This window comes from Haliotis rubra, unplaced genomic scaffold (assembly GCF_003918875.1).
Source record: "Haliotis rubra isolate DU_JTF1 unplaced genomic scaffold, ASM391887v1 Scf49, whole genome shotgun sequence".
In the NCBI taxonomy this organism is placed as follows: domain Eukaryota; kingdom Metazoa; phylum Mollusca; class Gastropoda; order Lepetellida; family Haliotidae; genus Haliotis; species Haliotis rubra.
In genome coordinates this window covers 1,402,434-1,423,666 of record NW_025767179.1, presented here as the reverse complement: position 1 = coordinate 1,423,666, position 21,233 = coordinate 1,402,434, and the positions used below count along the sequence as shown (strand labels likewise).

The 21,233-nt window shown below is 39.6% G+C and overlaps 2 protein-coding genes across 2 annotated transcripts; one reads left to right on the top strand and one right to left on the bottom strand.

Moving 5' to 3' along the window:
* The first annotated feature begins 1,765 nt into the window (after positions 1-1,765).
* On the top strand, positions 1,766-6,075 carry LOC124291291 (uridylate-specific endoribonuclease B-like). Its single transcript, XM_046728266.1, has 4 exons — positions 1,766-1,785; positions 2,191-2,390; positions 3,059-3,285; positions 5,128-6,075. The coding sequence occupies exons 1-4, from the start codon at positions 1,766-1,768 to the stop codon at positions 5,356-5,358; spliced, it is 678 nt and encodes a 225-aa protein (XP_046584222.1). The 3' UTR covers positions 5,359-6,075.
* Positions 6,076-6,342: 267 nt separating this feature from the next.
* On the bottom strand, positions 6,343-13,970 carry LOC124291371 (tenascin-like). The gene is made up of 5 exons (XM_046728358.1): positions 13,835-13,970; positions 11,704-11,846; positions 10,817-11,077; positions 7,135-7,218; positions 6,343-6,958 (listed from the first exon to the last, which is right to left on the bottom strand). Exons 2-5 carry the CDS (start codon positions 11,771-11,773, stop codon positions 6,741-6,743), a joined length of 633 nt encoding a protein of 210 aa, XP_046584314.1. The 5' UTR covers positions 11,774-11,846; positions 13,835-13,970; the 3' UTR covers positions 6,343-6,740.
* Positions 13,971-21,233: the final 7,263 nt, after the last annotated feature.

Sequence of the window (21,233 nt, the reverse complement as noted above, 5' to 3'; positions counted from 1 at the left end):
GTATCGTTCCGGGAGTATCTCAGGATTAAACAAATTCTAAAAATGGTCCTCAAAATTACAATTGCTAATACTAGTTGACTTTTTGTTATGACCTTTAGCTTTCTTCCAAAATTGTTTAATATTTGTTTTACTCAGAAGTGACAGATCAGCTGCCGCCTTCTTCTTATAAGATTTAACCTTGTTTCTACAACATCTCCGATAAACAGACCGGCAGTGTACCATATCAACCCTGTGAATATCACTCCCAGAAGTCTCCCGAAATACAATCTCCTTTTTTAACGACTATTCCAGTATTCCACTTTACCTCCAGCTTGTTCAAGTATCCTTCGGGGCGGTGGGGTAGCCTAGTGGTTAAAGCGTTGGCTCGTCACGCCATAGACCCGGGTTCGAATCCTCACATGGGTACAATGTGTGAAGCCCATTTTGGTGTCCCCCGCCGTGATGTTGCTGGAAGATTGCTAAAAGCGGCGTAAAACCAAACTCAGTCAGTCAGTCAGTCAAGTATCCTTCACAGTTTAAGCGACCCTGCTGTTCTTCCTTGTACAACTGTATCCAGTTATGAAGCCCGTTCCTTGCTGAGACAAGGTATTCACACATTGATGTATGGTTGTATTGGAGTTGTTGATGTGTTTTTGACACCTTCAATGTTGCAGCTACATCTCGGACTTTGGGGTCGTGTTCTGGTCAGTGTACGGTAGGCAGAGTCGGGAACTGCTTCTGTAACGACCAGTGTCAGCAGCATGGCGACTGTTGTCACGACTACATGGATCTGTGTTCGGGGGGAGTTGTGTCTGTAGCAACACAAAGCAACAGAACACTTGTCACCATCAGTTCTAACGGTAGGTCACCTGAGTGACTGATTACAAGTTTCTCCCGCTCTTTGTGATTATATACACAAGGTTACCCGTCCGGCCCATTAAGCGACTGAGTTGGATAAGGGTTAAACGCTGATGTTAAGAACGATTGTAAACCCCATCGTTGTGAAAACGGTCACTACCTACATCACGTATGGCTTGGACAAGTCTACCACGCATAATGAAAATGGAATAATTTTGAAAGCGTTGTACAAACCAATCTCACTCACGCAATGCCAATTGTGTCTTACTTGAGCTTACTGGATCGAGTACGTGGGTACTGCTTTTATATACTTCAAAGAAGAAAACATCTTTTATACGGCTAATTTCATATTGTTACTTTTATCATATATATCACTTCTATGTAATAGTCTCTCATAACCCTTAAGAGTACCTCATTTTATGTATAATATGTGTGTATATATCTGTACTTTTACATGAGGTGAGACTTAAATAAAATATCTGTCTGTCTGTCTGGGCATATGGCTGTGTGACATTTAGCAATATTCCATTAAGATCACAGACCACAGGGAATTGGCTTCATCAAATGTATCCACGTCGAGAATCGAACCCTGGCCTCCCGTGTGGCGGCGAACTACTACAACACCATCGCCTTGAAGGTTTTGGAAAATCTTTCAAAAGAATAATTTATTTATGTCAATTGTTTTAATAGTTTACTTTATCTTACATCGTGTTTGATCTCAACTGTAATGGTATTTCAGCTACTCTGACGGAAGTGGTGTCCGCACTGTGGTCAGCTGATGTGAACCGCCTGCCCCTCTCAGAGTTGAACCTAGACTACCAGGGACACACTACTCCCGGTGAAAGAAACGATAGGGCTGCTCATCCGTTAGTACACGTCAACAATACGCCAAAATATAGTTTTCCTTTCACGTACACGTTTGAAACACATGATTAACAAAGAATGTGAGTGAGTGAGTGAGTTATTATTTAAAGTCACATCGGCAATATTTAGCCATATCGTGACGAGAACATATGTGACATTGAAATGGAATAGATGTATATTATAAAAATCTGTCGACGAAGCACAGAAAAACAACTAGAATATCAAAATTACAACTAAAACTAGTGTGGAAAATTAAAACTAATAGCACTATTTAGACAATACAATATAAAAACTGGCTATAGATCGCCATCAACTGAAGGTAGATCACCAAACTAGAGACAAAGAGTGTACCTCTTCGATGGCACTAACAGCAAACAATACAGGTTTACATGGAATTTCATATGTTTTCAGGAGTTCAGTGATGCTGAAGCATTTATTTGCAAATGGACATTCTGTATATTAATGCCTCTGTGATTATTGTATTTCCAGTCTGTTCAACAATATCAGCCACGAGTTCTTCAACAGAGACACATACAGACTGTTTATCAACCTCCTTGACAACTACGACCCCAATGTGCATGTGAAGGAGACTCTGACGGCGAGCCAGAGGCGTGAAACCGAGGCTTTCCTCGATGGCATTGTAGCTACGGACACAATGTCCATCCTTCGTGAATATCTAGCGCAGCGAGGTGAGTTCCCGTAAACGTTGTCCACGTCAACCACGGTCAGCTAGTCCAGCTAGATTGCAACGGTTTGCATATGCAAGTTCAGACCTTGCAGCCAACTTGACAGCATGGGCCGCTAGTCACACCGTTGGGATATGATGATATACAACTAGCCTGGTTAATTAGCCATTCGTGACCACTTGATGCCCATTAACAGAATTCAGTTTGTCCACTGGGTATAATCTGTCCCGGACCTTATGAGGTATGGTTCAGCAAGACGGTGTTGTGTTGCAAGTGGTTGTTCCATAAACGTCCCCAGGCGGATATCGACCACTATAAGACTCCTTTTTCAAAACCCAAAGGCATAACCGATATTAAGAAGAATATTTTGAGAACTAACATGCCAGCACAATGCGGGACTGTCATAGATGATGTTAAAATCATAATTGCAAGTGTCTTCAAGATATTTGCTGTCTGTTAATCACACGTTATTACGTTTATGCTTCCATACATCGATGGGGGCATACAAGTAGAAACCGATGTTCACACTTTGTGTTAATACGCAACGAGGAGTATTAGCGGTATTCACGGTATTCTCATCGTTTTTCACTTATATACACCATCAACGCACATATGCAAAATTATTTTTTGAAAATTAACTTACAACTAAATTTGTACACCTTATGTTTCAGGAGTGATTACAGACACAAACAACGGCTTAAAGAACCTGCTGAAAACACTTTGGTTTGACCTTTACCCTCGAAGGTCACGTGGTGTGGTGAGCAGCAGTGGGTTTGAACACGTGATGGTTGGGGAACTACAAGGGAACAGAGTGACGGGCTTCCATAACTGGATACAGCTGTACATGGAAGAACAGCAGGGTCGCTTAAACTATGAAGGATACTTGACCAAGCTGGAGGTAAATTAGGATACTGTAAACTAGAATTGCAGGTATAAATGGCAGAGTTGTGCTGCAGGCTGACTGGTTCCATCACTCAATGGTTAATACAGAGTAATACAGATTGTGTTTGAGTAATAATGATTGTCGGATTCGGCCTTTATTCTCTATAGATGTGAAGGTTCTAATTGACAAAGGATTCCTTTACGTCAAGTAATGTTAAAGCTTCTCTACTTCAAAGAGAGTCATACGATGCTTGCTCAAGAGTAGTTTGATCACCAGCAGAAAATAGGTACCCGGTGAAATAAGTCATGAGACTATTAACCTTCTGGCGCCTAAAAGGCAGCTTGGATTATCCGGGGTAATAATGATCAGATTGTGCGCTGAGCTGATTGTCTAGCCTGGAAAAGGCGCGTTATAAATATTCTCATTGTATTGTATGTTATATAAAACAGTCAATGCCTCAGTATTGCTTGAACTGATTGTAATAGATATGTGGGTCCCGTGGTCCCACACTTGGGTTGACTTTGCATGTGTTTGTGATGATGTTCGCGGACCGTTTGTGTCATTACAATGTAAGAGTGATTGGTCAATCATACGTTAGATATAGTCGGTACACTAATGCCGGTCTAGTAAAGACCTGCCACTACCATCTGAAGAACATCGGCAGCATCCGCAAAGTCCCGACGATTGAAGCCACTGCCAGTCTTGTGCGGACACGGATTCTATCCCGCCTGGATTACTGCAACAGTTTACTTTTTGGTATATCTTCATCCCAACTTCATCGTCTACAGAAAATGCAGAACAAAGCTGCACGCATCATCACTCTTATGTACCAGTCCTCGGTGTCACATCTCTCCCATCCTGAACACTCTACACTGGCTCCGTATCGTGAAAGGATTGACTTCAAGATTCTCTGGCTCACCTATCAGTCTTTCTACAACTCAGGACCCTCCTACCTTCAAGACCTACTGACACACTACTCTGCAGAAAGAACTCTGCGCTCATCACAACAACTGTTACTCGCTGTCCCGACCTATAATCTAAATACGTTTTCATATGCAGCAGCTTCTCTGTGGAACTCTCTCCCAATCGAGTTAACATCATCTCCTTCCCTAAGAACATTCAAAACACGACCCAAGAATCATCTATTTCTCCGCTACAAATGACTTTTAATCATCAGTACCTGTCATCTGTATGTAGCTTTAACTGAGCTCAGGAAGCGCTTAGAGCATATCCCTGTGACGAGGAAAGGCGCTATATAAATGGTCTATTATATTATTAATACACTTGTACAAAGGATATTTCGTATATCTACGCAACGTAGCCTAGTGATTTCAGCGTTCCCTTGTCACGCCTAAGGATCGGGTTCAATTCCCAAAGTGGGTACAATGTTATTATTCGCGTGAAGTGTTGCTGGAATATTGCTAAAAGTAGCTTATAACTCAACTCAATGACTCTTATCATTGTGGAAAGCACAGGGACTTGTATTGCTGAAAATAATACGTCCTAGGTACAACACTCGTTCACTGATAGCCATCTACATATTAATATGCAAAGGGATGTAACGCACACAAAGTTGACAAACCCCCCCTCTCGTTTCTGGGCTTTGTCGTTTTTATCATTGCATAACGTCTCTGACGGTACGCATGTCCACAGACATGTTTAAGAACCTTGTATTTACCAGCGCAGAGGATCTTCAGATAGATTCAATTTGAGCCGTCTGTCAAGTTTGAATATACACTGACGTACAGAGACAGTTTACAAATGGTGTTTGGGGATTACTTTAGTTAAAATAACGCGAATAATTTGAAAAGTGTTTTGATTGTGACACACAAGTCAAAAACATTGTGTCTGTTTCAGCCGTATGTCCTCTCGGCCCGGTTTACGTGGAAAGGAAGACGGAAGAATGTCGGCACCATGTTTGTAGGCGTGTCCCCCGAGTTCGATATTGCCGTGTACACCTTGTGCATTGCTTTACGTCCTGGGGGAGCCTGTCGGTTCAACTTTAGGGGACACCAAATAAAAATCCAAACCTATGACAATGCCAATGTACCAGGACTCCAAGTAGCTACTGCCTTCATTAGAACGTGATTGCTCTATTTTGGTTCCTTGTTTTGAGCTATAGTTGCAGATTTCGAAATACCCTGCCGGGCAAATTATTATATTTTTTATATTTGACAAAACATTACAAGGCAGAAAAAAGGTCGAAACTTGCTTGGTCCAAGCTCCAAAAAACAACCGTGAGACCCGCATGAAACACATCACCATTGAATTAACATTTTATGTCAGTTTCGAAATCCTGGTGTTATCATTGATTTTTAGTGATCCATTTATAAAATGTTCACATCAGTTTTTTACTTTACACCAAACCTTATGTTTTTGAGGATAGACAAGACTGGATGTTATATATATTTGAGGGACCATCAAGCACGGATGTATATTTCTTTATGGTCTGTAAAGAAGTAAATCTGGGTCAGGCAAACCAGAGCTTGATATCAACATGCCTCATATCATATCCGGGTGCGCTGACATGCAAGCAACCAATGGCAGGTCACGGATGTTATTATAGGATTCCAGTGTTTGTAATGCCGCATGGAAACACTTCTTCAAAGACATTTCATCTCAAAAAAGCGATCAAAATGTCTTACTCTCTTTCCCTTTCTTTCTAATAATAGTTTTTATAGCGTTCATGCAGCCTTTGAGAAGGTCCGTGTATACGAATCATATGAAGTCACGGATCATATCGTTGTCGCCTCTTCATTTGTGACGAATACGTTGAATCCGATCAGGATTATTTATATATGTAATAGAAAGTCAAAAGGAGTTGCGTCACTTTTCGTTGTACATGTCCAAACAATAAACAAATTGAATGAACAGTGTCCATTCTTCACTTTGGAGTAAAATTACAAAAGCTATCAATGGCTACTCACTTACGTAAGAATACACTCATTGTATTGTACTCGGGTTCGAATCCCCACATTAGGTATTGTGTGCTTTGAATTTGCTACACATTTGCCACAATTTCTGTATCTCCAGCTATAGTGTCTCAACATTTAAGTGCAATGAATTCACGTCGCCTGTAAATGTCATTGTATTAAGATTCTTAGCAGATTTCTAAATGATAAATCAGCATATATAACCACTCAAAATATTTTCTACACAATTGTTTCATACGGAATCTGCTATAGGCCAGTAGCCTGTAAGTTTTTGTGCAAGAAAAGATATCAATATCATATTGCACGAATGTTCAGTTGAATTTGAAACTGTAATCCGGTAACTTTACCAAGCATCAATATTGAAGTCACACATGGTGAATTGCTTCATAAGAAGGTGGCTTGCATGCACGCCGTGACTCTCTTGTGTCACGTGATATCTCACAGAAGATGGAGTCATACGAAGGAGGAGCGGCAGCAACGTGATAAGATGGCAGAAATAATGCTCTGTTCGGTGAATTGTCACATCTCTGTTCTTGCTCAGCTGACTCTCTTAGGGTGTATGGCGCGCATGCTGGGGCAACACCTCCCCCCATCCCCAACGCCAACGCTTGCTCGTCTCGATCGCTTCTGTGCCTGACAAATGTAGCAGGCAACACAGAGTGTCAACAAGGTCACCCCCAGCAGCAGACCTACCCCAGTGAGAACCGCCGTCAGCACGTCATAGCCAGTCGTTGGTTTGTTGTCCTTAGGAGGTTCTGAAATACGCATACATTAGATCTTGTAGATAAGAAACGGCCACGAGAATCATGAAAGATATCAATAAATAATTAATGTTATCTGTATTTAACTGAAGGATATCAGGAACTGGCTCACAGATATCATTAAAAAGTGAATTAATGTCATTAGTAAGTACAAGTTGATCACATCTCACCTTGAAGCTGACAGTTATCTCCCGTGAAGCCTGTTCTGCACTGGATACAAGACCCCTGCACACAGTAACAGTTGGCTGGGCACACTGCAAATGAATTACGTGTGCATGGCAAGTCGTTCTCACATGTATTTTGAAATTACTGATATCTTGCAGTGCATTCACGCTATCTTGAAATGGTTTTGGAAATGTCGTGAAAAGAATTCGGGATGTCTCGAAAAAGGACAATTATAGATATCTGCAATACAATTCATGATATCACGAAAGCAATGTGATGAAGCACACTAATGAAGCACACTAATGAATTCACTTTTTTAATGATATCAGTCAGTTCCTGATATCCTTTAGCTAGATACAGATAACCTTAATTACTGATTGATATCTTTAATGATTTTTATATTACGAAGGGCGATAACTGTCCTTTGGAAATGACTTCTCGCTGGTTCTCTACTCTCAACGTGCCCCCACCCGTTCCCGTTTACCGCCAGTTAGGAACTGAAGAAATCGTAGCCGGCATTACTTAAGATATCTGTAAATAATTTCTCTCCCTTTTGTGGACCGGGATAATTCGTTTGCCGTTCTTTCCTGTCACTTATATTACAGATATTAAAAACATGAAGATATCTTCAAAATTATCAACGATATTTTCAATTTGTTTTTTGATATCAGTAACGGTAGGGTTAAATATATCTCTAATTGACTTAAAGGTAATATGTAACGATTTGATATCTGTAATGCATTTGTGGATATGTAAACATTTTTCCATATATCTCGAATTGAAGTTAAAATTATCCTGAATCAATTTCTGATGTGAATTTGTACCATACGATGACAATTGTTTTATTGATATTTTGAACAAACTTCGTGATATCGAGAAATATCTTATATCTCAGTAACATTTTAAGATATAAGTCATTCTTCTGAAAATGAGAAATTAATTAAAAGTATCTTGAATTATTTACTGATATCTCAAACACAGTATTTATATCTAAGAATATAATAGATGTCTTTAAAACACAGATATCAGTAATTTCTTAATAAATGTGAAAACGTCTTGCCATATTCGCGTTGTATTTAGGCGAAGCAATTTATTCTACAGAAAAATGATTACTGTCATAAGCATCGAGCTGAGCAGTTTGGAAACAACGGCATCATCAGCAAGTCTGATGCCTCGATCCCGTTGGTTGCCCCGCACAACAATCATTATAATATGAGAAGCTGCAGACGAATTCTAACCCTAACCTTTACCATTAGCGAAGCTTTATAGCTGTTTGCCATATTAAGTATTTCTATACTAATGTGAACATATCTTGCTATACATGTTGTGATTTCTACACCTGAACTACAAACACGCCAGTTATCGAAAACATGTCTGTACACTCAACGCGCACTGCAACTATACAGTCAATCTGAATGCATCTGGGGTAAAAAAACCAACACATTAGCTATATTAAATAACTAAATTATGAATCTGGAAATATCTATATAGAACGTCACACCACATTATGTATTGAACGAAAAGATATGGTACTAGAGAATCAACGAGTTGTTTCTCTCCTACAATGATATCTTCGGGTTTAAATGCACTTGTGTGACCGTCTATATTTCTTACATATCCTTTTCATGACAAACAGTGTTTTAATCTAACTCTTAACGTCACAACTGATACGTCCTCATTGAGGTTACAGTGGCCTGTGTATCACTCCGCGAAAGAGACGAATCACATGCTGAACCACAAAAGAAACGTCGACTTTCAAAACCAAATGCAAAATTTTGTTCTCACAGGGTGGTGTCGTTATGATGATTCTACCGTTTTGATAACACGTTTTTCAATCCAAATTGACAGTTATCACCAACATCAGTGTGGTTTCTGATAAAAACGCATATCGACCAAACGTACCTAAAAAGGCAGACGTGGTAAAAGGTTCCGTATGCCATTCGTGAAAATGAAAATTCAGGTGCATATCATGACAACCCTCCAAACTCCAAACTCTAAACACAATCGCCATGCCACTACTTATGAGTAATCAGAGGAACCAAGCCTTGGGACCATTGCACGGAGGGTAGCCAATCATTTTAATGTTCATGTTAGGACAATCTAGCGACTGCAGGAGCTGTATTAGGTTACTAACAGCATCCAAGACCGTCCACGCAGTGGGCGACCTTAAGCAACATCACAACGTCAAGACCGACAGATTATACGCCACCATCTGCAGGGTCGTTTGCCCAGAGAGACAGAAACACCACGCCAGACCATTAGGACCCACTACAGACCCATTACTGCCGATACAGTGCGTCGACGCTTGCGATAAAGAAACATTTGCTGTCACAGACCATATCGTGGTCCTGTCCTCACCGCTCGTCACCGCAAAACCGACTGCAGTGGGCAACTCAGCATCGAAATTGGCGTTATCCACAATGGAGAATTGTGTTTTTTTCTGATGAAAGCCTTGTGTTTCGACAACCGACGACAGAGTGAGAGTATGGCGAAGGCATGGGGAACGGTTTTCCAATGAGTGTATTGTTGAAAGAGACTCGTGGGGTGGTCCAAGCATCATGGTGTGGGGCGCAATCGGTCTGAACCAGAGAGTAGTCACCGTGGTGTTCCAGAATCTCGGTCCAGGATGAGGAAATGACGTGAGAGCTGCTCGCTATATTGACCAAGTCATTAGACCCCACTTTGTATCACGTTTTAGACGTCACAGAAATCACATCTTCCAGCAAGACAACGCTTGTGCCCACACAACCAGAGACACATTTGACTTCCTAAGACAACATGGCAATCTAAACCCTTCAATGACCTGCACTCATTCCGGATTTAAGTCCAACAGAACAGATTTGGGACGAGATTCAAAGAAGTATGGATCCAAGTGCCTATGGATTTCATCAACCGGTTAATTCATTTCATGTATAGACGATGCAACGCTTTGATCGATGCACATGGAGGTCACACATGATACTGACTTTGGGATATGTTAATGGTGCCATTTTTAGTGATTTTGTTTGTGTGAACTCTAAATGTACCATAATTGCCAAGTCTGAACTCAATCCTCCGTTTGGATTGTTAGTTAGAGTGAATTAAAGTGTGTGCTTTGAGACACCTCTATCTGTATGACGTTTCTTTTGCGGTTCAGTATATATATTATATACGTGAGATCGCATTCCTCCGCATGACGTGCCAAGTGCCAGGTTCCGATCACGACAGAACCAAGACAGAATAGCATTTTACACAAAACAACTTCCATTTGATTTGGAACACTCTTCCAAAATCACACCCATAACCACAGCCTTTCAGTAAGGAAATCATAGTGCAATACGGAATCGCCTGATTCGTAAGATTAAATAGTTGTGTAACAAAAGAGAATACTACGAATTAATGCAGAGCATCTGTACACCAGCACCACAGATATTGGATTACTACAAGAATTGTAAGTTCCTAATCAAATATGGACATTGTCTGTCCTGTCTACTGAAACAACCCTCCGCTATAAGTACAGATACACATCTTGAGAAATGTAATCTCAAGCATCACTTCACTGATTAAAGCGATAGACTTGGAGAAGAATAATAATGTACAAGGATGTAGGTACAAGAGGTAAAAATAGTCAACTGCTTGTTAATAAAAGGTAATCAGTATTTGTATCAGAACGCCAGATTCTTCTCAGATTCCTATGACAGGATTTACCTTTTTGAGTGGGCGGTGCGTCAGTTCTTGTACAAAGGCCAGTGTGCTCATTACACACAGGGCAACTGTCTGGACACCGGGTGTTGCACCTCGACCCATACCAGCCGTGTCGACAACCCCCGTTGCAGTAGCCGTGCGGACACACCAGTCGTTTCGCACAGTTCGCAGGACATTGAAGAGAACAATCCCTCCCGTACAGGCCGGGATCGCAGACAGTGCATATTCCGTCTCTACATATGAGACAGTTCTTTACCTGACAATCTGAAACGGAAATGGTCTTCTTCACCAAAATAATGCCTCGCAATGACCCCTTGTCAAAAACATAATTTCAGGATTTGATTTCTCCAAAATTTTTATCAATTGCTATTTCAATGACGTTTATCTAATAGTGATTGATAGTGTTCAGAGATGTCGCTGTTGAGAAGTCAATTTGTAATAGACTATTATTAAGTTCATTTTCGATGGCACACTGTGGCTGATTTACTGATAATTTAAAATGAATGATAGTTATCATAATGAACTATGTCTATAGATAGACAAGTGATAAAATTGGTGACAAAAACGATATCGGCACAAACCACCGATCGATGCCATTTTGGTTTTGAAATGATACTGATGTTTATTAATGTATGTCCATTTGAAACTGTTGTACATCGAAAATAGGCACTTGTGTCAAGGCAACACAAAGAAACAAACATAGATAGTTGATGAGTTAAAACTCCAGTACACCTTAACATGGTAGAATAAAATGTAATGTGGTTTGAATATAGTCAATGCTCATTTAACGGACCAAAGAACATGTTCTATTTGCACTGTAGGTTTCTTTGTGTAGAAGTTTATTGTACTGAAACTATTGGAAAACATTTAATAATTCATTATAGACGCACCTGTATCTTGTGTTACAACTGCTCGGGACGCGACTAGCAACATGGCCCATAGCGATGTAACGGTTGACATCTCTCGGGAGTGGTGTTTTCTTTCCACCTCGTCAGTATCCCCTGTCACATATCGGGAAAGACTTGTGCTGCTTCTTGAATATCCAAGAAAAACGTTTAGACGAGACAACATGGTAACAGTTTGCGTTACTGACAAAATTGTCATTTGTAGAAAGAAATCCTAGCTGCGCATGTACCTGAATATGGTTTTACGCCACCTTTAGCAATATTCCAGCAATATCACGCTTCACAGAAATGGGCTTCACACATTGCACCCATGTGGGGAATCGAACCCGGGTTTTCAGCGTGATGGGCGGACGCTTTAACCTTTATACTACCCCACCGCCTATGGTGTTACAATAACTACAATGAGGATGTAAATGCAAACGAATTCCAATACTACTATAATATACGTGTGGGTCTGTACTCTTTGAAAGTAACATTGAGTTAAAGAACTACATGGCCTGCTTTTACAAAGCATTAAGGTGACCTTAGTGCAATGTTAAAGAATGGGAGTCAAGGTTAACCTAAGTAAAGTTGCTTTGTGAAAGGAGCCCCAGGTGATTAGAGTTTCCATTGTTATCAACATCTATCGTAAATTAAGACTCATATGTGACTCTATCGTATCTATTTGTCCGTTTGTAGACTATCAATCCCATTGGGATCTTGTATCAGTGCGGTGTTGGATATGGCTTATAGTGGCGGTCATAAAAGCAACCTCCTTGACTACCACCTCGACACGTCCTCGACGATCGATGGCAGATAAATAATTCACAAGGATTGAAGCAATAAAGAAGACAATGCGTGGATATGCGAGTTTTGTGATAACACAACCTGTGATGATCTAACTTTGCAGCTCTGAGCGTGTGCTGCAGTAAGAGGTAAAAAGCTACATAAACTAAGGTATTCGGGGTAGTGAGGAACATTGGTTTGAAGTCGCGGTGAATTGTTTTTCAGTTATAATTACGGATGGAGGTAGAGGGTGAGACAGGACTGAGACAGTACACCGGGAAACCTGTGAGCATTTGTCTAGTGTAGATTAGCCTGTGAACAAAAAGAACCCGGATTCACACTTATGACCAAAGGTTTCTAAAAAGCGAATTGCGACGGCTCGGACGGGTGGGTCTCAAATAACTGTATAACTGTATCGATACTATTGATATTATTTCGGCGCTTGTTCGTCTTAACACAGTAAACCTGCGTGAACTACTGTGTAATGCCCTGTTCAATTACCTTTAAACATGAAATCCAATACTGACCAACTGACTACCCATATATATTTTGCAAAAAAGATGGGAGGGTCCTGCCCCAACGATGACACGTAACACAAACACATGCAATGGCATTTCAGTTGTTGACCTAAGCAATACGGGAACACAACACTTTTTACATGACACTGTGATACAGAAAATCAAATATGTGTATCACAAATTTTGTGGCGGCGCATCAACTATTCCATTAGATATGAAAGCTACATACCCGCCCACTGTCAGTAATAATAGACATTAGTGGTTTTAAAAATGGACTTGACTAAGACTCCGCCAGTCAGGTAACCAATCAGGTTATTTCACTATCAACAAACTCTTACAGTGGTAGTTCATTCACGGTTCAGCTGATTCATCTCGACTTTAAAACAATGAAATCCGAGCCAGGCAATAGGGTGATGGAACGCATGAACTAAGACCAGCGATGAACACACTTTCAGCTTGGTGACATAGCTTTATCACCTGATACCTCATTCGATTTCGATACAAGCACAGGATCCTCGGTGCCAATTATCAACCGGAATCCCGTGAGCCTAAGCCTCCATTAAACTCGAATTTCTTGAACTTCAGACTCGAAATCTATACCAGCAGTTCAGTATCCAGAAAGCTGTAATGGGACTCTACGTATATGTGCATACACATCACTGGGATCGTGAGTCACAAATTATGCATCACCATTTCCATGGTCTCAGCAACAAAGTGGACATTATCAGGTATAAGAGGCCAATGAGATACAACATACGGATGCTGACAACATGTATTTTACTGTAATTACAAACATCTTTCAACACATATATAGCGGTGTAGTTTGAACGTACCTGTCTCTGGGGTTGTGACACTCCACACAGACATCGGTTCACGCTTGACTGTTATTGACGCTTCGTTAAAAATGCATCATGTGTCAGCAAATCGGCGAGTGTACGTCCTGTGTATGTTTGAACACAACACGGTCGTTCAGTGGGAAGAATAGGTTGGTAGTACATAACGTCATTATCACGGTTTACTTTGAGGGGTTAATCGATTACCGATAATCATGCTGAACAGTTCCCCTCAAAGGTAATCTTAAGAGTTTGGACCATATATAGAAATGAATTAAAGCGATGAAAGAACGTTATATTTATACATTGTTTGGGTATGAGACAAGGAGGCACAGCCACTCCAAACTACTACATGTAAATTTTGAATATGGAGTATCCTGTTAAGGTTGGCGCAAAACAATGTAATGCACTGTTTTCATCAAACAAACTAAGATAAATTCTTTTTCTCTTTTCTTTCAAAGCCACAACTGTAAATGAATCAACATGTGCAATTGAATAACTGGTTTTAATGTACAAACAATCAAGCTTTGCTTCAAGAGAAGATATTTGTTTTTGTCGTATTCGGGGCTTTAACTTGTTCTGACTTGGTGATTCAATCTATTAAGCAGCAAATTACACACACTTTCAAATCAGAATGTTTTATGTTATGCCAAGATGGAAGCGAATCCACACATAATTATTTCATAAGATGGCGCCAGGTCAAGAAAGGAAATATATACCATTAGGGCAAACACATAAGACTTTACGACTAAGTGGGAGGATAATATTTAAGGCACTATCGAGTATGCTGTGTTGCAAACCTCCATCTACATAGATGATACTGAACGCGTTTAACATATGTTTATGTAGATGTTTGGTTGCTCGGTAGCTTCTTAGTCGTGTTGGATTTGTCCTGAGTTTTCACCCACAACTTAAACATATAATTTCAACCTGTCCAACTATCAGCGTAAAAATAAGGATAAGATACGACAAATTCTTTCAACAAAACTCTGACTTATTCAAATAAAATTTACCATACTTAATGTTCCCATAGTACATCAATGCACACATACAGTACAACCCAAAAATTGTTGAGAATTTAAAGATTGACAGGTGAACAGTTAGTAGTTTGTCAAGTCACCATGGGCAGCAATGCAGGCTTCAATGCGGCGGGGCATACTACTGATCATATTGTTCTCCTGTAAATTCAATTCACGTAGCAACAAATCCTTGTAGATATCGCTTCAAATCCTATATAATGTTATTCTAATTTGTTTTTGGTTTCCACCACCCTTATATATAGTACTACTATTCACACTTTGCTAATGATCAAATCATGGATTTAACAGAAAACTATGATGTGGGGTCAAATTGGATTTTAAATATCTAAGCTTATTGTAAGAATGGATCCTAGGTTCCAGTGTGTCATTTCATCTTGTGGATCCCATACCTGCTATTGACAAGTGTTGTCAATGACTCGTTCCATTATTTACAAAATGGTTGATTGGTGCCATGAAAACCATTTTTTATGGTTACTCATGTATCAAGTGCATAAGGTTAGATTAAAGTGACTGTTTGCCTAAATAGGGGTTACCATATTATTATATATCCAGTTTTACATTTCAAATTATGAATCTACGTTTAAGTAAAGTTGTGATTTTTTGTGATCCTTTGTAAAGTGTAAGTAGTATATATATTTTACACAAGAAGTTTGTTAACTAAGCATGAACGATGAGAGACAGTAGACCACGGAACACCTCTATTACCACCTATATGCTCTGGGCAGGCTGCACAGCAGAGGAATTCAACATCTGTATTTGACATTATCTTCATCCTTGACAAAAGTTCTCTGAAGTGGAGTGATTCGTTTATGTGAACATAATTACCCCAACAGGGACATATTTTCTATTAACCGAATGCATCATTCATGTTCATTTGACATTTGACTCGTTTCCTGTTTCTCCGAGCATCATTAAGTGACAGCATTTCCATATAATATATTATGCTGATTTACAAAAGTGTACTAGATATCATGACAATAAAATGTAGTATGTGAAACTCACTTGATCATCAAATTGTCAAATTATTGCGACGATGTTAAAACCGATTATCATTATAACCTATAAAATAAGTGGTTGATTAATCTCTGTCACATTAACCGGTGAAGATCCGGGTTGGAATTGATCTTCCGTAACCCATGCTTGTCGTAAGAGGCGACAAACGGGATCGGGCGGTCAGTCTCGTGACTCGGTTGACACATGTCATCGTATCCCAATTGCGTAGATCGATGCTCATGCTGTTGATTGTCTGGTCAAGACACGATTATTTACCCCATATAGCTAGACTATTGCTAAGTGCGGCTTAAAACTAAACTCACTCACTCACTCTGGCACATCATACAGGGCACCCTTTCCTAATGAATGATGTGTTGAACAAAACATTATTATTGGCTGTACATAAATATGTAAAAATAACAAATAGATTCAGCAGCTAACATAATATCATTGTCTCCAAAATGTAAGTCATAGTTTAATCATGCTATATATCGAAAGTAAACTGTATAATATTTGCACATGCATGACATGCACACATTTGTTCACTTTCCAGCACATTTACATATTCTGTAAATCAACACTGTTTATATATAGAGAGAATCTCACCCAAGTGTCTTCTGATATCAATTATATCAACACGAGTTGATAAAGTTACAAATATCCGAGGCTTGCCGAGGATATTTTTACTTTTATCAATGAGTGTTGATATATTTGATATCAGAAGACACGAGGGTGAGATTCTATTTATCATCCAAAATCACTCTGAATTAATTTTCAATGAAAAATGTACATCTCTGAACATGGTACTGCCATTAGACTTGCAGTGCAGCGATGTCATAGCATTGTGACGTCATCAAGTACATGACGTCATAGCATTGTCAGGGCATTGTACAAAATCTACTGTCAAAACGATATCTCCTAGGAGATATCGTTTGATCTCACACAAGCGATATCTCCTGTGGAACACAGTTTTGGATGATCAATAACGTTTCCACAATGAAAAGCCTCCATTGTAAATTGTTCATTCCCATTATAAAGTATTATGTTTAACTGGCGCATCTGCGTCTAAACCCTATGTCTTGTTGGAAAATAAAATATGTTTAAAACAAGTGCATTGGCAGGATATCTTATGTTGACCTTGAACTTTCAAGTTTCATATAAGTCAGATCAACGGCTGCAGCATTTCCTAGCATTACACCATATTTAACATCACATTTACAGGCTGGGAGGTACAATGAACAAGTACTCTTGCTAGCTTAATGAAAGAAGGCTTCAGCCACATTATGTTCTATTTAGTGTAATACCTTGTAAAAGTTCCTTGACAATGTAATGTTTTCCGGTGTATATGGGCCTTACACTAATATATCTCCATATGTGTTAATAAGGTGAGCTTCCAATTGTTATGGCTATACTATGTACAAGCTTCTAGCTGTATATGACTTCAGTGCCTGATCAAATGTACATTCAGCACAGCAGGGGAATCTTCACAGCGCCCAAGAATGAGGATTGTCTTTTTAATTCTTTTGTATCCAAGTCAGACATGTAAGTACATAAAGTAGTAAATATTTAGCAATTTCGTTGTTACGTGAATTTACTGGCATATACAATAGTTTTGTGTAACTTAGGAAAAGACCAGACAGTTCATGGTTTACTTGGCACGAATGTGAAAAACGTACACGTTATATCTTGCGTCAGTAGCATTAATGTTAACAGAATTCGTGTTCCAAGAGAGGGAAATACGCAGATGGCAGTGTACTTGATCTATATTATATAGTAAATTACAAGCCATATGCGAGAACTAAGTGATAAATGAATAGAGATGGAAATTCATTGTCATCCTTATCTCAGCCTCACTGCACATCTTCACTGCCTGATTCTTGATAATGTTCGTCGAAAGAAATAAAGAGAGTGTAGATAATTCATAAGTTGTTAATAGATTATCTGGGGTTTTTTTGTTTGAAACTCTTATCTATGCAACATTTCCACTTGGTTTAGTAAACCAAGGCCGTTACGCGATTTCGCGGTGTTTCAGTAAGTATTTGGTAAATAGTTAACTCAGGTTTGCACTGCGTTCTACAATAGTCTGTTAGTAAGGCCATATTCCTTAACTTCACCAGACACATTTTTTTTACATTTATAATATTTCCCTAGGCATTGTTTTATCTGGTCGATTCCATTAGGGGCTTCTTTATGTGCATTTATGCATTTTAATCAGGCTGTATGGTATTACTATTGTTCTTATAAAGTACAACGCTTCACACAGACGTGTTCTCAGTAGACAGCAATATAATGATATTACTCCCTTGCTTCAATCAACAATGTAAGACCTTCCAGATTTGAAAGAATGTAGGCCTTCCAGATTTTGGGGAAGGGGGCTTACTCTGAATGGAAAGGTTGTCTCATTGTGCTTAACACTGAAAGGCTCTGTCTCTTGGTGTTTGGCTGCTGGTTGTGAATTTGTTAACGCTTTTGCAGTTAACCTTGGTTCATGAGAGTCTGTAGTACAATTCCGACTATGTAATGAGCACATGTTTATGAATCACTGACATTAAAATAATGGTACCAGATGTTCGCGATGAGGTGAGCGTATCCTGCCATACAGGTGGCACCCGTCAGAGACAAACGCAGAGGCAAGTCAGATTGTAACCTGAGCAGTGCACGGGAACTTAAGGTACACATAACAATAGGGAATTGCAGTGTTTGTCACTGATGCCTCAAATTTGGAAATGTCCTCCATGTTTCTACCAGAAAACGTTTGAAAGCTTTACTGAGACCTTGAATGCTGTACGCCTGATCAAACATTTCCTGAGTAAGTGTCACATGACGCTCATTCAATTCCTGATCATAAGAGTATGCTCGCGACTGTACCTCAAAAGTTTTTATATGTGCACACTAAAGGCTGAGACAGTTGGGATATTGCGCGACATAAGTGACTGTTGGAAAGTTGAAGTCATCCCTCGTCTTACAGATTTATGGAGAGCTGAGTTTGGTCACGCTGAATCTTTGTGTATAGATCTAAATATGAAAGTGTTCTCATTGGTCTCCTTCATTTCAATTGCAGGACGGTAAATCAGCCAGTGCACGGGATTTGGCTATATTATTTATATATTAACAGCTTATCGACACATGCATACCTGAAGCTTAATTAACCAACGTGGACACATTTTACCTACCCGAGCTGAAATTCTGACTCATATGCAACAAGAAAAAATCCGAAAGAAGGGGAGCACAATTATATTGGTGCCTTCTTGTCTAAATGTTTACCCCAAATTGTACGCTGATATTATCAATGAGGAAGTCACGAATTTCACATATTGTTTTCTAAGTCTAGTCCAGATGATATTTGCTTTTATTTTTCAACGATTGTCCAATGGATGAAGAAATTAAGTTTGTCCGTAAACTTGTCATGTGTTTTGTCGGAACTGGATTAAAATTGTAAAACATGAAGGAAATCCTTTGAGTTGTTGAGAATGGTGTTACATCCATTTGCTTCAAATACTTTCTGAGAATATAAAGAGAGTCCGACTATGATAGGGTTATGGATTTTTGTTAATCGTTCACGAGTGATTTGGTATCCTCCATTTCAAAAGAGGAATGAACATGCCTTCATGTTTCAGGCAACAGGTGATAGGACTGAAGATCGTTTTCTTCAGTTAACATGCAAGCCTTACACCATGTTCTTTGGTCAAACATTTTATGTAGTGATGTTTACATGTGATAGGAACAACTTTGTCTATAAACTTTAGGTAGAGCAGCCAGACTTTGGATGACAGGTGGCTAGGTCAGAATTAACTTCTGTCAATTCCGTTTCTCCCCGTTTCAGATCGTGCATTATTCCATGACATAACTACATCACGCAGTAACTCACTTTGAAAACCATTCAATGGGCTCCACTCTTCTCATTTGGCCTATTTTTGGTATACATGCAACCATAATGATTTTAAACATTTTAGGAGGCTGCTCAAAGCAAGGAATCCTTACATGATCTGTTTATTAATAAGGAAACATTTTGATGTATATTTCAGCCTCACAGTGTGTGTCTGCCAATAACGCAAGAGTGGGGATAGGCGCCGGACAAACTTTTGGGAATGTACTGGAGTGTGTTCATTACGGGTTCACAAATTCTCAAACGAAGGCATTTTATTGGGATTTCAAGACGCGTGTTTGCTCTCAAAACCCTAGTTATAGGGGCAAAGCCACTCAACTCATCAAATTTTCTTTCCAACGGTGTGAAACAGTTACAGGTAAGAAAGAAAATCCAACTGAATTTCTGAAGTAACGTGTTATATTTGGTATTACACTTTCTACGTGAAATACAAATTCTAGTTGTTTTGGGTTTAGTCAGTCTCGGAGTTAGGCACATAATGACTAGCACACAAAGTCAGCGATCGAACTCACTCAGCCACCACAACGTCCACAACATGGACGTCAACGAGCTACAGCAGTCTATATCTCGTACTTTGTGCAGCTCTCTTTTACGTGTGTAAATTTGCTTGGCTACCATGGCCGAAATCTATGACTGACTGACTGAGGTTGGTTTTACGCTGCTTTTAGCAATATTCCAGCAACATCACGGCGGGGGACACCAGAAATGGGCTTCACACATTGTACCCATGTGGGGATTCGAACCCGGGTCGTCGGCGTGACGAGCCAACGCTTTAACCACTAGGCTACCCCACCGCCCCCAAAATCTATGGACACACAATGTCGTTTGGAAATTGATCAGGCGTAATATCAAACGTTATTTTGGGATCACAATGTTTTTGCTGTCATGGGATCTATTTTGACAAAGCTAAAATGTGTCTGAGTGGGTTAATATCGCTGATGTTGTGAGGTTTGGATGTGGCGACTCACTTGAAGAATATGTGATAGATAGGATAGAACACAATGAGTGAAGTACGCATTTATTTTGTTTTTGTAACATAGTGTGTGCAGTTCCAATATCCAGTCATCAAATGTGACCTTGGTAAACTGAGCAAGTGTGGAACGCATGTAAATTAGACATTTGAGTGTTATTAAACTAGTCCTATTGAGTGTAAATTTCAAGCTCCTTCCGCATACCCATTTCCGTTCACATTGTTGCAGAGTCACACTGCATGTCAGTGACAGAAGGGACGATGGAAGACGGAGAGAAATTATTTGGCAACATCACCTTTTCTGAGTGTCAGGAACTGTGCAGAATCGTAACATCGTGTGAAACAGCAACGTGGAAAGACAACATCTGCTCCATTCACAGACACAGCAGATATGAACAGGGGAAAGGGACCAACGTTATTCGCAAAGATCCCAACTGTAAAGGTATCGGAATAATTATAACGTCTTGATGCAGGGCATTGTGATACCTTGACACCTATATGTGACATTAA